At 48.1% G+C, this 15,322-nt stretch overlaps 1 protein-coding gene and 1 long non-coding RNA gene across 8 annotated transcripts in view; one reads left to right on the top strand and one right to left on the bottom strand.

Moving 5' to 3' along the window:
* The window catches only part of PDZD2 (PDZ domain containing 2), a 254,700-nt gene that overhangs the window by 234,602 nt on the left and 4,776 nt on the right, over nt 1-15,322 (top strand). For 5 of the 7 annotated variants that reach the window (XM_061393798.1, XM_061393796.1, XM_061393794.1 and 2 more), the window contains 5 exons: nt 344-4,295; nt 5,116-5,233; nt 9,361-9,462; nt 10,171-10,441; nt 12,135-12,272. In XM_061393798.1, coding sequence (XP_061249782.1) covers nt 344-4,295; nt 5,116-5,233; nt 9,361-9,462; nt 10,171-10,441; nt 12,135-12,272 — 4,581 coding nt within the window. The remainder of the gene's footprint in view (nt 1-343; nt 4,296-5,115; nt 5,234-9,360; nt 9,463-10,170; nt 10,442-12,134; nt 12,273-15,322) is intronic. The other 2 variants (XM_061393797.1, XM_061393795.1) reach the window with 1 other exon arrangement.
* On the bottom strand, nt 8,694-12,154 carry LOC133233715 (uncharacterized). The gene is made up of 2 exons (XR_009731810.1): nt 12,068-12,154; nt 8,694-10,432 (listed from the first exon to the last, which is right to left on the bottom strand). It is a non-coding gene; the product is annotated as an uncharacterized LOC133233715 (long non-coding RNA).

Genomic DNA, 15,322 nt, shown 5'->3' with positions numbered 1-15,322 from the left:
CATCAGAGGGCGGATGGTGTACAGAAACCCAAGTGCAGGATTTCTGGTGTCCCCTTGTCCTTATAAATAACTAGAAAGGGCAGAGGCAGAGGTCCTCCTGCCGTCCATGCTGAGTTATTTTAGAGCCTCTAAAGCACAGTGGTATTTGTTCGATGTGAGCACTCTATAATTTTAGAGACTAAAACAGGCCTACATTTAAGCTGTGGGATGTCTTTCTAAAAAAGACAAAAAAATTGAGACTGTTTACAATTTTCACTTGTTTTCATTGAAGTTTTCTGTTTTCTAACCTTTCACCCTGTGTCTCCCCCACCACTCCAATCTTTTTTTTTTATTCTCCACCCAGGACCAGATGGCTCCCCAGACCCTCTCCCTTCCCCAGGGCAGAAGGAGGCGGCTCACCCTGACCCCAGCCAGACCTCAGTGGACACAGAGCCAGCGAGGCGACCTGAGGACCCCAGAGGGCCAGAATCACCCAGGATCCCCAAGTCTGAGGACAGCACATCCCCGGGGACAATGGCAATGGCTCGTCCTGACCTCCGTGAGATGAGAGCAGCTCCCAACGCCAGATCGCCCTGCGCTGCCCGGAAGGCAGCGACCCCCAGGGGAGCAGGACCCATGGCTGAGGGGGCACCTTCGACTGGTGCTGGGCTGCCACAAGACCTCATGTCCGGGGAGAAGAGCCAAGAGAGGGTTCTGGGTCACCATGCCAAGGCTCCACAAACCTCAGCAGTCCTTGCCCCTGAAAACTGCCAGGGGTCAGCTCTGCCCCAGGGAACAGACTCAGGGTCTACCAGCGCCCCGCAGGCTGGCCTGGCCCTGCCATCGCTGAGTGACAAGGCCCAGGAGGCGTGTGGGGGTGCCTCGGGGCCCGGCTGCCCTGGAGGGAACGGGCGCTGCCCAGTGACGGACGTTGACAGGCTCCTGGTGGAACCGGATGTCTCCGGAGCAAGACTTCCCTCCCCTGGGAAAGGGGACCGGCTGAGCAGAGAGCAGGCTGCCCAGGGGCCACAGCTAGCCTCGGGGAGTCCAACCCCTGCCCCAAGGAGGCCCGGGGCGGCTGGTCCAGCCCCTCCCCCTCAGTGGGCCGGCCAGCCTTCAGTTTTGGATTCCATCAATCCCGACAGACATTTTACTGTGAACAAAAGCTTTCTGAGCAACTACTCTAGGAATCTCAGCAGTCTCCACGAAGACAGCACCTCGCTGTCAGGCCTGGGCGACAGCACCGAGCCATCTGTGTCCCTCTCGTCCATGTACGGGGACGTGGAAGACTCATCCTCAGACCCCGAGTCATTCACTGAAGCCCCGCAAGCTCCCGCCCGGGACAGCTGGTCCCCTCCTCATCCTCGTCCTCCTGAGCCTTCTCACAAGGGAGACACAACGGAGTCCGAGGAGGAGCAGGTGGAAATCTGTTCCACGGATGGCTCCCCCGATCGGCCCTCAGCCACTGCCCTTGCTCCTGCCCGGGTGGCCGCCTGCCCTGCCCTTGCCACAGCCCTGCCACCAAAGGATGGAGCCCTGAGCCAGGTGGGGGCAGAAGCAGGCCATACAGCCCGCATCGTGCCAGGCACCTCCACCCCTCCGCAGCCACCTCCGCCTCTGTCAGACGTGAGCTCTCAGGAGGCGGAGCCGCCTGAGGATGCAAGGGTCTCTCAAGACCACAGGTGCCCGAGTGAAGAGGACTCTGGGGAAGCCACCCAGCCTCCTCCGGGTACCAGGCCTATCCCCAGCTCCCCAGGTACCCTTGGTTCTCCTAACGTGGTGAATGGTTTGGAGTATGACCATTTGGATGACAAGGCCCCACCTGAGAAACAAGAAATAGATGTTCACACTGCTGAAAACCAAGCCTCCTTCAGGGCGTGTGTCCACAAGAATGGAGACTCAGCTCTGGGAAACCTGCACATCTCCGGAGGTCAAGGCCCAGAGGACTTGTTGCCAAAGCCAAAAGCCATCTCCAGGCGGCCCCTCATGGCCTGGTTTAGAGAGATAAATAAGAACAACCACGGGACGCATCCACAGAGCAAAACTGAAATGGAACAATCCACGCTGCTGGCCAGAAGTCCCGACCCCAAGGCCCAGGTGCTGAGCTCAAGCCACAAGAAGGGGGTGCCTGTGCCAGATAGCCCCCCTCCTCGGCTGAATCTTGAGAATAAAGACTTGCCTAGGAAAAGTTCTGTGGAAACCCTTTTGAGTAACTGTCAGAAACCCAAAGCTGGTCCTAAGCTGAAGAGACTGAGCATCAAAAGCAAAAGCAAAGTCAGTTCCGAGGTCCCGGCTGCTCACACGGGGAAGACTGGCAGCACGGAGCACAGGAAGGCCCTTGTCTCACCCCAGGCCTCCCACAAAATGCTTTCTAAGGTGGCGTCGCACCGGTCCCACACAGCTGACCACGAAGAACTGGACAAGACTGCCGCAGCCGCCCCTCAGTCTCCCCAGTGTGTGGAGGGCAAGCTGCCCCCTGGGACCCCGGGCTCCCTGAAGCCCTCGGCATCCGACTCGAGCATCAGGATGTTTGTTTCGCCCGTGACCACCCCCAAGACCCTTCCTGAGCAAGGTGGGTGTGGTAGGCTCCACCCGGCTGTGCACGCGGAACCCGACCGAGGCTTCCCGGCTGCCCCTAGCCCTCCCAAGTGTGGTCCAGAGAGCAGGGCTCCCCTGGCATCCCCGGGGCCAGCAAGTCCCGCAGCACTGAGGAGTGGCACGTCCACGGTAGCCGGCAAGCTGGAGGTCCCCACTCCCGGGCAGGGTGAGTGGTCCCTGTCCAGCCAAACAGACTCTGCAGCAGAAGCAGCCCTGCCAGGGGTGACTGGTGACAAAAGAAGCAAAATAATTGCCGGTGAGCCTCTTGAAAGAACCAAGCAGCTGAAAATCATTGAGATCTCAAAGAGCACATGTGGTGACATACTGGCTGAGAGGGACAGGCAGGGGGGGCTCTTGTCCCAGAGCAGCCGTCAGGAGGAGAGTGAGGCTGGGCTCTGTCACCAGCCAGGGGAGTCCTCCCCAAACCACCCGTCCTTACTCCCAACCCGGGTCTCCCAGGTGGAGCTGGAAGCACAGCAGCGATCCGTCAGCCTGGCAAGACTCTCCTCCTCTTCCTCCCCGCAGCTGCTGGCTAGAAAGGCCGATCCTGGCCAGATGGGCAACCCCCTGGGGGTGCCCAGGAATGGCCCACCAGTGGGCCCAGTGCTGGACGATCATCCCTACTTCACGCCAAGGCCAGCGACCAGGACCTACTCCATGCCGGCCCAGTTCTCCAGTCATTTCGGCCGGGAGGGCCATACCCCACAGAGCCCAGGGCGCACCCCTCGGGACGGCCAGATCCCTGGCACCAGCGGGGGCCTCCTCGAGGCCAAGGCGTCTAGAGGTGCTGTTCTCAGCCTGGCTAATGGGCAGGGTGTATACAGCGTAAAGCCCTTGCTGGAGACTTCGGGGAACCTTCCGACGACAGACGAAGCGGATGTCCTGTCCGCCCAGGAAACCAGCTGCCAGCTCACAGACAGAGTCACCGTCACCAGGAGACATCACTACTCCCCACAGAACTGGCCCCATGAAGCCACCTCCTTTTTCTCTGTGAAGCAGAGGATCAAGTCTTTCGAGAACCTGGCCCACTCTGACCGGCCCGCAGCCAAGGCTGGGGCCTCCTCCTTCTTGTCAGTGAGCTCCAAGCCTCCCATTGGGAGACGGTCGTCCGGCAGCGTGGTTTCTGGGCCCCTCAGCCACTCCAGTGACCCAACAGCAAGGTCGCTGAGACGTAGCCTGAGTTCCTGCAGCGAAAGCCAAGGTGAAGCCACCACCGTCGTCCCCCCGATGACCAAGTCCCCGTCCAGCATGACGCTGACTGTCTCCCGGCAGACCCCAGCAGATGCCCGTAACAAGGGCGCTGACTCAGACCCCAAGAGACCACCTGGTCCTTCGGGCATCCCTGCCCCGACCGCAACCCCCGCCTCTCCCGCCAAGAGGAACAAGTCCTCGGTGCGTCACACGCAGGCCTCACCTCTGTCCCGCTCGAAGCTCCAGGAGCTGAGAGCCCTGAGCATGCCCGACTTGGACAAGCTCTGCAGCGAGGACTTCTCAGCAGGGCCATCCGCCGTGCTCTTCAAAACTGAGCTGGAAATCGTCCCCCGGAGGTCACTTGGCTCCCCTGCTGGGGGCCTCGCTGGGTCCACGGCCCTTTCATGCCCCAAGGATGGGGCAGAAAGGGCCTGTCCCAAAGCCACTGACCCCAGAGCACCCAGTTCAGCCCACGATGTGGGTGAGACCGCCCAGGATCTGCCTTCCGGAAGAAGTTGGTCAGTTAAGTAAGTGTCCGCTCTTCCCCTTGTATGTAATTTTTTTTTAATGGATTAGTTCTAGACTTTTAGAAAAGTTGCAAAAATAGTGCAAACTTCCCATGTACATCTCACCTGGCTGCTCCTCAAGTTAACATCTTACATAACCATGGCCTGTTTGTCAGAAGTTAACATTGAAAAACACACGATTGGCTAAATGACAGACTTTATTCAGATTACACTGAATAAATCCCACTAACATCCTTTTTCTATTCCAGCCTCCAGTTTTTGTTTTTGTTTTTTTTAAATATTAGTATTGGAAAAATAAAGTGCCTGCAGGGAAAAGTGTTTCCCAAATTGTTGCTCTAAAGAGAGGCTTTTGTAGGACAGGGCACTTAGCAAAACCACAGAGTAAGAGAGCGAGCGAGCGAGACAGAGCAAGAGATGGTGGGATAAGGAAACAGGACCACTGGGGGAGGATTAGAACCTTTCAAAGTGACTGAAGTCAAATTGAAGTCAAATAGGAAACTTCTGGTATGTTTTAAAATATTTCACTGGAGGCTACAGAATATTTGTCTGAAATTTTCTGTTCAAGTTCAGCATTGGTCGCCTAACATCTTGGAGGGATCCTAGAATCCATAGGAATTCCCACTGCTGTTGGCAGTGAATGAAATTCCTGTTGAGCGTTTGAGCTTCTTCAAGCAGTTTGAAATGGAGTTGTGACCAAAAGAGAGCATGAAAATCAGAAAATGCCTGCAATGTGGTAGAAAGGAGATCATTCTTAATGCATCCTAGTACAGTGGAGAAGTTTTTTTCTTTAACATTCTTCCAATATGTTTATATTATTTAGTTTGCAACAACTCCTGGTCTCAGCAGGGGATCAGCAAAGACTGCAGTCCATTCTGTCGTCAGTGGGGTCAAGATCTACTGTCCTCACTCTCATTCAGGAAGCGAAAGCACAATCAGAGGTGAGTGAGATAGAAAAAACGGGGAGAGTGCATCCCTGTGTGCATAGGACTGAGTCCCTTTGCTGTTCACCTGAAACTACCACATTATTAATCGACGATACCTCAGTACAAAATAAAAAGTTTAGAGTTTGGGGATAAAAAAAAAAAAAAAACTACAGAAAACACAAAGAGTCGGACACGACTGAGCGACTGAACTGAACTGAACAGAAAACACAGGAAGATTGGACTGCTGCCACCTCAGTGCTCAGGCATGTGCCACAAGCTTTAGCGGACCCGGGAGAGCCCTTCTCCCAAGTCCCATGTGGCAAGTTCAGCAGCTCATTCTGATCTGTCTCGATTGCTTGCAGCTTGCTTCAGAAGCTTGCTTGTGTTGAATTTTTCAGTGCCAGATTGGTGTTTTAATCCCCCAGGCGTGACTAGTTACCATCTTCCCCACCCACCCCCACACCTGGAGTTTGTCTGCAGCAAGTGCTTCCTACAGGACTAGGCATGTTGGAACGGTGGGGGAATGGCCACAAGTACCTCTGTCCACCTAAGTGGACATAACGGCCTGTCAAGGGAGCCACCTGCTGGGGAAACAAGAGTTAACAGCTGTGTAGCCCTACCCTGGGGCTTCCCTGTAGCTCAGATGGTAAAGAATTTGCCTGCAATGCAGGAGACCAGGGTTTGATCCCTGGGTCTGGAAGATCCTCTGGAGAAGGGAATGGCAACCTACTCCAGTATTCCTGCCCAGAGAATTCCATGGACAGAGAAGCCTGGTGGGCTACAGTCCATAGGGTCACAAAGAGTTGGACACAACTTAGTGACTAACACAGTCCCACCCTGGCCCCAATTACAAGACCTTCAAAGAAGCGGATTAGTCATTACAAGTCAAGTCTTTCAATAAATTGAATGTGACAGTAAACAATAACAAAAGAAACCATGGGTTCATATTTAGAATACTTCTCTGAAGCATGTTAATTTCTCAGAAGGATTCATTAAGATTTGAACCCAAATAAATGAATATTTTTTATCCAGAGGAAAAAAAGCAAATATGAACAATTTTTCTTGAGTGGTAATATGCCTGGTCACTGATACCACCTGAGAACACCATTCCAGAAATTCTGACATTACCCAGAAGGGTACCCAGATGTGACGTTGGCATCTAATATGGAGTGAACCAGAATGGAGAGGAGATGGGGAGGAATAGACATCAGTCCCTTTCAGCTTCTACTCCCTTTGGCTTCTCTGTCCCTGGTTTGGTCTGTGCAGTTAGCAAACATCTTGAGGCATACAGCATTTTTTACTTTCAGGAAGAGGGACTGTTCCATCCGCTCACTTCTTTCGTCGACTTATTACAATTGATGAAAGCCTTACTCTTGGATTTTGCGTCAAGGTGGCTCAGTGGGTTCATACTTTGCCAGGCTCTTTGCTCCAGATGTTTTACACTATTAGATAAGAGGGGAAAACCAAAAAGCCTCAACCAAGCTCACACACTTGAGAGGCACATTGTCAGGGACCACAAACACAGCAGAGACTCTGGTGTGGACAGCGTGCTGAACGCTACCCTGGAGTCATCTCCTGGCTTCCCTCACCTCCTCACCCTGGTTCCATATTCACCACCCGCAGGTGTTGAAGATTATTCCGACTTTGATCAGAATGCAGCTTTCTTTTGCCTTTTTTCTTATTGTCTTCAGTTAATTTTGAAGAGGAACTTTGAGTAGAGATGTGCTTTCTCTGCCATCTTCAGAAGTTTACTACCTTGCTTTTTGTCCAGTGATATGATCTGCAGGAGTTGTGCTGACTTTCTGTGGCCTCTGGAGGGCGCTGTGAGAGATTTAGAGTCAGGAAACAGCTCTGGTCTTGACACTTCAACACGTGCAGATCTTGGAGAGCTCTTGAGGACGATCTAGCTTCGCTGATGCTGTGCTAACCTTTTCGGAGAGGCAACACTTAGCCTGGCAGTCGGTCTCTAACACACTTGTATCCGCAAACAAACAACTAGAGCAAGAAAAAATTTGACTAAATTAAAATTTTAATTTTAATTTAAACCAAAATTTTAATTGGTGATATATCCCAGAATGCAGGAGAGTCTCATTCTTTTTTTTTTTTCCACTTTTCAATTTTATTTTATTTTTAAACTTTACAATATTGTATTAGTTTTGCCAAATATCGAAATGAATCCACCACAGGTATACGTGTGCTCCCCATCCTGAACCCTCCTCCCTCCTCCCTCCCCATACCATCCCTCTGGGTCGTCCCAGTGCACCAGCCCCAAGCATCCAGTATCGTGCATTGAACCTGGACTGGCGACTCGTTTCATACATGATATTATACATGTTTCAATGCATTCTCCCAAATCTTCCCACCCTCTCCCTCTCCCACAGAGTCCGTAAGACTGATCTATACATCAGTGTCTCTTTTGCTGTCTCGTACACAGGGTTATTGTTACCATCTTTCTAAATTCCATATATATGCGTTAGTATGCTGTATTGGTGTTTTTCTTTCTGGCTTACTTCACTCTGTATAATAGGCTCCAGTTTCATCCATCTCATTAGAACTGATTTAAATGTATTCTTTTTAATGGCTGAGTAATACTCCATTGTGTATATGTACCACAGCTTTCTTATCCATTCATCTGCTGATGGACATCTAGGTTGCTTCCATGTCCTGGCTATTAAAAACAGTGCTGCGATGAACATTGGGGTACACGTGTCTCTTTCCCTTCTGGTTTCCTCAGTGTGTATGCCCAGCAGTGGGATTGCTGGATCATAAGGCAGTTCTATTTCCAGTTTTTTAAGGAATCTCCACACTGTTCTCCATAGTGGCTGTACTAGTTTGCATTCCCACCAACAGCGTAAGAGGGTTCCCTTTTCTCCACACCCTCTCCAGCATTCTTAAATATTTTCTTTGCTCCAATAAGCTATTTAAATATCTGAGCAGTATTTCTAGTTCACCATCCCATTTCCCAGAAGCAGCACAGAGATCATTTCCCAGACCACATGTTCCTGTTTTGGTGAGAAAGCCTAATCATCACTTCTCTCTGGTGACCAGCGTCTAAGTGTATATATGCTTGAAACTTGCCCATGAAGTAAACATCCCAGCCCCCCAAAGTTCTGCTGGATATTCTAGTGTCAGCTTAGGTTTGAATGAACCTCTTTAGAGTGGTGTAAAAATGCTTGGGATTACTCTTTAGAACTCATACTAAACATTGTTTTTTTAAACATTGGTTTCTTTTCCCAGCAAAACAAAGAGGTGGTTTTCTCTTTCAACATTTTCACTTTCTCTGTTGCAGCCAGCCTGGTTATTATTAAATTCTTTTTCTGTTGCTGAGCTTGAGAACACCTTGAATTGATGGATTATAAATCAATTACTTCAAGGGAAACCTAGCAACACAGCTCTTTAAAATGATGCTGAATCATATCTAGCATGTGGGCAAAGAAAGTCGAAGGAAGTCAAAATTCAGAATAATTAGCCCAGATAATTTTAAAATCTTTATTCCAAGGTACCTTTCAATTGATGCTTAAAACACAGGAACATCTTCTGTTATTTAAACCTAGGACTCAGTTACTAAGAATGTTCTAGTCCCAGTGAGTTGACAGTTTTATATGTACTTTCCATTTTTCAAAATACTTTGTGCTTTTTAACTACCAGTTCATTCATTGTACCTAAAATCCAATGAGCTGAACATGGTGGGTTGAGGGGGTGTAAAACTTATGGCTTCAGTGTGCTCTTATCCTGTCTTGGCACCTATACTTCTGCTACTGACAACACGGGCTTTGCTCAATTGTAGACTGAGAAAACTGTAAAGAAATCCTTTCATGATTGAGTTATGTGCTATGATCAGATTTGGGAACACACCATCTGCTGCTGAGAATGGCTTCTCAGTGTCCCGTGTCCCTGCCCCCATCCTGGTTCATGAGACCTTCCCAGTGGTCCTAGAGCTGTAAGATGGACCCTTGAAACTGCATAAGCACCACCCAGGAGGAATGCAGGGTATTTGAGATGGGCCCTGGTCCCAACACTGTGTGGAAGCACCTAACCATCAGGGTGAGCAATGACGAGCTCCGCAGTACTGTGGGGGGATGTGTTCAAAACTTCCTTACTCTGGCACAGGAAATATATTGGTTTCTGTTTCTTTTCACCAGAACAAAGAAGATATTTGCTTCATAGTCTTGAATAAAAAAGAAGGCTCAGGTCTGGGATTCAGTGTGGCAGGAGGAACAGATGTGCAGCCAAAATCAATTGTGGTAAGTGACAGTGTCGGGATGCTGTCGGGTCAGTCCTGCAGCAGCCTGAGAACTTAATCAGCACAGAATTCATAGCAGTCGGTTCAAAGAATGCGGGGCGGGGCGGAGGGGGGTGTCCCGTCACCAAACCAAAGTGGGGAAAGTGGTACGGAACGTTTTCATTGACAAACACAGGCGCTTCTGACACACAGCGAGTGACCTACGATGATGCTACACATACAGTTGTCCACATCCTCATATTCACCTAAACCTTTCACTGGTTTAAGATGGACCTTAGAACTAATGGACCAAAACTTGCATTTGCTTATAAATCAGTTCTTTCTCAAGATTACATTTTATATCACTCAAGAAGCCTCTGAAATCATTAGGGAGGTCAGTTTCCTTGGGCGAGACCCGGTTCTATTCATCTTTTTTCTTATTGCCCCATGGAGCACCAGTATTCTTGCCTTGAGAATCCCATGGACAGAGGAGCCAGTCCATGGGGTCACAAAAGAGCTGGACATTACTAAAGTGATTGGGCATGCACATGGAGCACCAAGGCCCATTTCAGACGCTAGCAAGAGTAAGAGTGAAACTGTATTGAGGTGCTGCTGCTGCTATTATTAATCCTGTTTCTCACATGGAATGTTTTCGGTAAACCGAGTGTTGGTATCGCATGGAAAACTTGCCGTCAGAAACTTATTTGGCTCTGCCCTCTCCTCGTCGCAGGTCCACAGGGTGTTTTCTCAGGGGGCGGCTTCTCAGGAAGGGACTGTGAGCCGAGGGGATTTCCTGCTGTCCCTCAACGGTGCCTCACTGGCTGGCTTAGCCCACGGGGACGTGCTGAAGGCTCTGCACCAGGCACAGCTGCACAAAGATGTCCTCATGGTCATCAAGAAAGGGAGTGATCAGCCCAGGCCCTCCAGCCGGCAGGAGCCTCCCACAGCCAACGGGAAGGGCTTGGTGTCCAGAAAGACCAGCCCCCTGGAGCCTGGAACAGGTAAGAAATCAGTTCAGCAACTGCAGTGGCCTGAGCTATTTGTGATGGTTTTGGCAAGAACAGCACTGATTCCTCTGAACAAGAAACTCTTCCTGTCCAGATGCCTCCGCAGTGTTGGGCGTGTCCGTAGCCTTCCCTCTGCTCCACTGTCTTGCTCTTATTCTTCTAGAAAACCGAAGCCCTTCCCAGTACCGGCAAATACCTTACTTATCAGATCATGTCATGCTTAACCTTTGCCCTTGTACTGTCTCAGCTGTTTGGTGTACTTTGTGTTTTTCTCTTTTGGGCCACATGGCTTGTGAGATCTTAGTTCTCTGACCAGGGATTGAACCCTGGCTCTGGGAGTGAAAGCGCTCAGTCTTAACCACTGGACCACCAGGGAATTCCTTGTTTGGTGTATTTTCAGTGGAATCCTGGAAACTTAAGCTGTCAAAGGAAACCACCGGGCACTCGGTCCTAATAGCTTTCAGAGTTTGTAAGACTCAGGAACTCAGATACAGAAGGCTGTCCTGAAATTTATAATCATTAAGTATTCCTATAGCAGCTTTAGGGCATCTGGCCTTGAACCAGCTTTAATAGAGTTACCAAACTACACGCACATTCAGGGCATAAATTTATTTCTTCGTATTCCTATTCTTCAAGATCCCCCTGCCCAGGGCTCTACCAGATCTGATATGCTTTACCCATGATAAGGTGATTATGCCTTATCAAGCACTGACTGCAGCCCACTCGGGCTTGATGTTAGAGGTGCCTAGGAAGCTTTTTTAAATCCTGATGCCAGGAAATCCCCAGGTCAATTAAGTCCAACTCTGAGGGTGAGTGTGGGGTGAGGGATAGGGTCCCAGTATCTTTTTACAGTTCCCAGGTGATTCCAGTATGGGCTCGTTTTCCTGTTTAACTGAAAGTAAAATGACCTATTGAAAAACGGTGCCCCTCCCACTGTAAGGAAGTTTCTTTCAGACCATGTGGAGTGGCCTTCTTTAAACCACAGGAATGGCCGTTATATTCAAAGGTGGTGATGCTACCTTGGTCTCAACCCCAAGTGGACAGTTTAATCTGTTTGTGGTCCTTCCCCTGCCTCCCAAGCAATTAAGTGCCCTTTCCACTCAACTCAAGACATCCTTCACTGGTACAGTATAGAAGGGAAATAAAAGGCAAATTTACAATCTGTATTCAGACCCCCGAGATAGACCTCAGCCAGGCCTCTCCAAACTAGCACACAAAGTAGGCACAGGCTTGTTGCTATGGAGCAGGCATCACCACGGAAACGCTCTCCCCACAGTGGAGCCAGGAGATGGCAATGAAGACAGCTAGTGTGTGACACAGACAGACAACCAGAAGCAGGGGTACCCCTCACAGAAGGAGGACGGAAGCGCCACGTCTCACATGAGGCCTGGCATTTGGGTATCACAGGTTGTCAGAACCAGACTGTGATGTTCAGCTGCCAAGGCTGGCAGGAAATCGAATCTGATTCCCGAAGCGTGACTTCAGTCTACCCTGAGCTGTGCACTGACTGTAGGGATTTCTGCCTGGGCAACAGTGCCTTGTCTGTGCTTGCAGAAGGTGCTCAGGCAAGCAGAGGGGTGGGGACGGCAGGAGCACAGCTCCAGGTGTGGGGAGACCAACCTTAGCATTGGTGGACAGGACTCGAGAGTGCTCGGGGAACGGCCGGGCCTCAGGTCGCTGTCATCGGCAGGGAGAAGCACGGCTGCGCACGAGGCTCTGTGTGTGGAAGTGCTGAAGACCTCGGCCGGGCTGGGCCTGAGCCTGGATGGAGGGAAGTCGTCCATGTCTGGAGATGGGCCCCTGCTCGTCAAAAGAGTGTACAAAGGTAATCTAGAAAACCCAGTCCTCGGCCCAGTGCCTGTTTTCTCTATGTGCATGTCAGTGCTTTCCATCTGGAAATCAAATTTGTTTTTAAAAATGTACCATGTTTTTAATGCTGACATCCAGGGTTTACTGCACCAGCTCTGTCGTGAGCATTTCACATGTTGCTCATCCGCATGACAGTTATATAGCATGGGTACTGTTAGCATCTGGGTTTTACAAAAGAAACTGAGCCACCGAGAAGTTACACAGACACCTAAGGTCACACCGATGTAAGTGGCCAAACCCAGCTTGAACCCAGGCTGTCTGCTCCAGTGTCTGTGCCCCCAGCCTCAAGGCTGTATCCCTGACTCCATGTTCCTGTCTTCGTGTTCTTACTTACCACTAGCTGTGTGGATGTGAATACAGCAAGCTAAGTGATGCCATCAGAACTGCCAGTCAGGGGTACTTAACATTGGTCAAGGTCATATGCATTTAAAATTGCAAATGCTGGATTTCAAGAAAGTCATATGTGAGCCAGTAGATATCACTGAAATAGTTGGGAGACAGGAGGTCTCTTCATGAACTCAGTGTATTTTATCTCTTGGACAGTTCTCAAAATTCTCTCTCTAGGTCCCAGAGCTGAGCAGTTATATTATTAATATAATTATACTAATGATGTTTATATAAACCCACATATGCCATTTTATATGTAATATTTTACATTACAATACTGATTTCATATATACAATATATATTTATATTGATATTGTTAATATACTTATTCAGCTCAGGAATCTGAAGAGATTCTAGGGATTGCCCATGATCACAAAATGAATTATTATTCAAGTGCATGAAGAAATTTCATATTTACCAATGATTCTAACAATATCTACTGCTCCCATCTTCCTTTCTTGCAGTCTAGCACACGCCCAAACTGTAAATAGTGGTGGCCAGAAACAGGCTGTTTGCTCACGGTCCCTGGGGCAAGCAGAGGACAGGCACAGATTAGGAGCCGAGCCTCTGCCGTGTGGTGTCTAGACGCTCGGTACCAGGGCAAGGGGAAACACTGCACCTGTTAACTTGACAGCAGTGGGTCACAGAGAGCCAAGTTCAGGAAAACGTGAGTTTGACTCTCAAGAGCACTCCTAAGCAAGAGCTCTAAACAAAAGGATACAGAGTACGTGAGGAAATTGTCAACAGACACGATAAACAGGAACGTCCATCAAAAAACTGGGGCAGAAAAATATTATCCATGAAAAAAGACAGGGTATTCAAAAGAAGCAGGCAGATACATTAAAACACACACAAAAACCCATTAGCAGAAAGAAAGTCTGAAAGTATTTAAGTATTCAAAGAAAGTATTTAAATTAATGAACAGAATTAAACATATACTAAATCCTTAAGGAGAGAATTTATAAAAATCAAGGAAGAAACTTTAAAAACTGCAGCACAAGGAAATAAAGAGATAAAAATTACAAAAGGGTATTGAGCGATAAGGGAGAATGACGAATGCCAGATAAAGCAAAAGAAATATTTGGAGAAGTCATGACTGTTGAAAAACAACAGTATTCAGGCATAAGAAAACCTAAAAAAGCACACAGCAAATTTGCAGCTGGCTCACTACAATCAGACGGGCAGCACCAATGAAGAGGAAGACGATGGAATAACAAACGGACTGAGCCTAAAACAGCAAAATGGTGATGTTTAGGACACGCACAGTGAAGGGTGACCGTGATCAGTCACAGGACATGAAGCTTCTGCCAGCCAAGAAGCTCACCCCTCAATAAGGTGTTTTTGGCCTGTGAGCCAAAAGACCAGGGGCCAGATAAAGCAGCACCCGGGTGGAGACCGGGAGGCCAGGCCCAGAAATCCCATGGCATCTGCAGCATCGGAATGGAAAAGCAGCCCCGGGAGAGATGAGTGCCCTTGAGATCTCCTTCTTAGCAGAGCGAAGACGATGTCCCGGTATCTTCCTGGCCTCTGTCTAGCATCAGGCTAGAAATCCATGAACACTGTGTAAGTGGATAGAGAGAAAGGGAAAGATGCACCTGTTCCACAGATAAGCCTTGCCAGTGCTCTTGTGTACAAGCCTGCAGATTTATTCCTGGGAAAAGGCATTCAAGAATTTCTGAATATTATACTGCTCCCTCCTCTTGAATGTTTCTTTGTTCAGGCTTAGCACTCTACCCAAAGATTTTTTCTTACCTTTATTTTACTTAAAAATTTAATGGATACAGGTTTTCTGTTTATCTTGGTTTCCTGTGCCTTTCAGCCCAAACACTAAAATACAGCAATATTCAATTTCTTATATCAATCTAATACAAAAAAACTCTTTGAATAATAAATGAATTAAATATTGTATTTCCCAAAAGCTCTCTTGAAGGTCAGGGATTTTATTGATGAAAAAAAAATCAGTAATTACTTGTAACCTCTTGTGTGAAGCATCAGCCATCGAGGTAGAACATCATCACTACTACTGTCTGGGCTGCTTTACAAAAAAATTTTTTTGCTATGTTTGGGCTGCTTTTAAAATGTTTCTCTTTTCATCACTTTACCAAGAATATCAGTAACACAATAAGACAAGATTAGAGGTATGAAGACTGGAAATACAGGAATGTACTTTGTCATTATTGGCAAATTATATGTTCTTCCTTCCTCACTGGAAAAAAGCTAAGAGAATCAAATGTCAAGCCAATATAAACAGTTCAGCAAGATTGCAGAATTCACAATCAACATACAAAAAAAGCAACAGAATTTCCTGTATATCAACAATAACCATTGTTTAAAATCCTAATAGGATTACATAAATATCATACAAAAAGTATATAATTTATATTACACACATATATATTATACACATACATAAAATGTTTAACTTCTAAATAGCAAAAAGTTTCATAAAAATCTAAGCAACTAGAAGATATTTGCAATGTATTTACATCAACAAAAGGCTAATTCCAGAATATATTAATAACTATAATTCAATAATAAATACAAAATATAGGGAAAATCTGGGTAAATGAAATGAACAGAAAATAGACAAAAGTTAAAACCTAAATAGTCGACAAATAG

Source organism: Bos javanicus, chromosome 20 (assembly GCF_032452875.1).
Source record: "Bos javanicus breed banteng chromosome 20, ARS-OSU_banteng_1.0, whole genome shotgun sequence".
Lineage (NCBI taxonomy): Eukaryota > Metazoa > Chordata > Mammalia > Artiodactyla > Bovidae > Bos > Bos javanicus.
The sequence above is the reverse complement of the archived record's forward strand: the minus strand, read 5'-3'. Positions and strand labels throughout refer to the sequence as shown.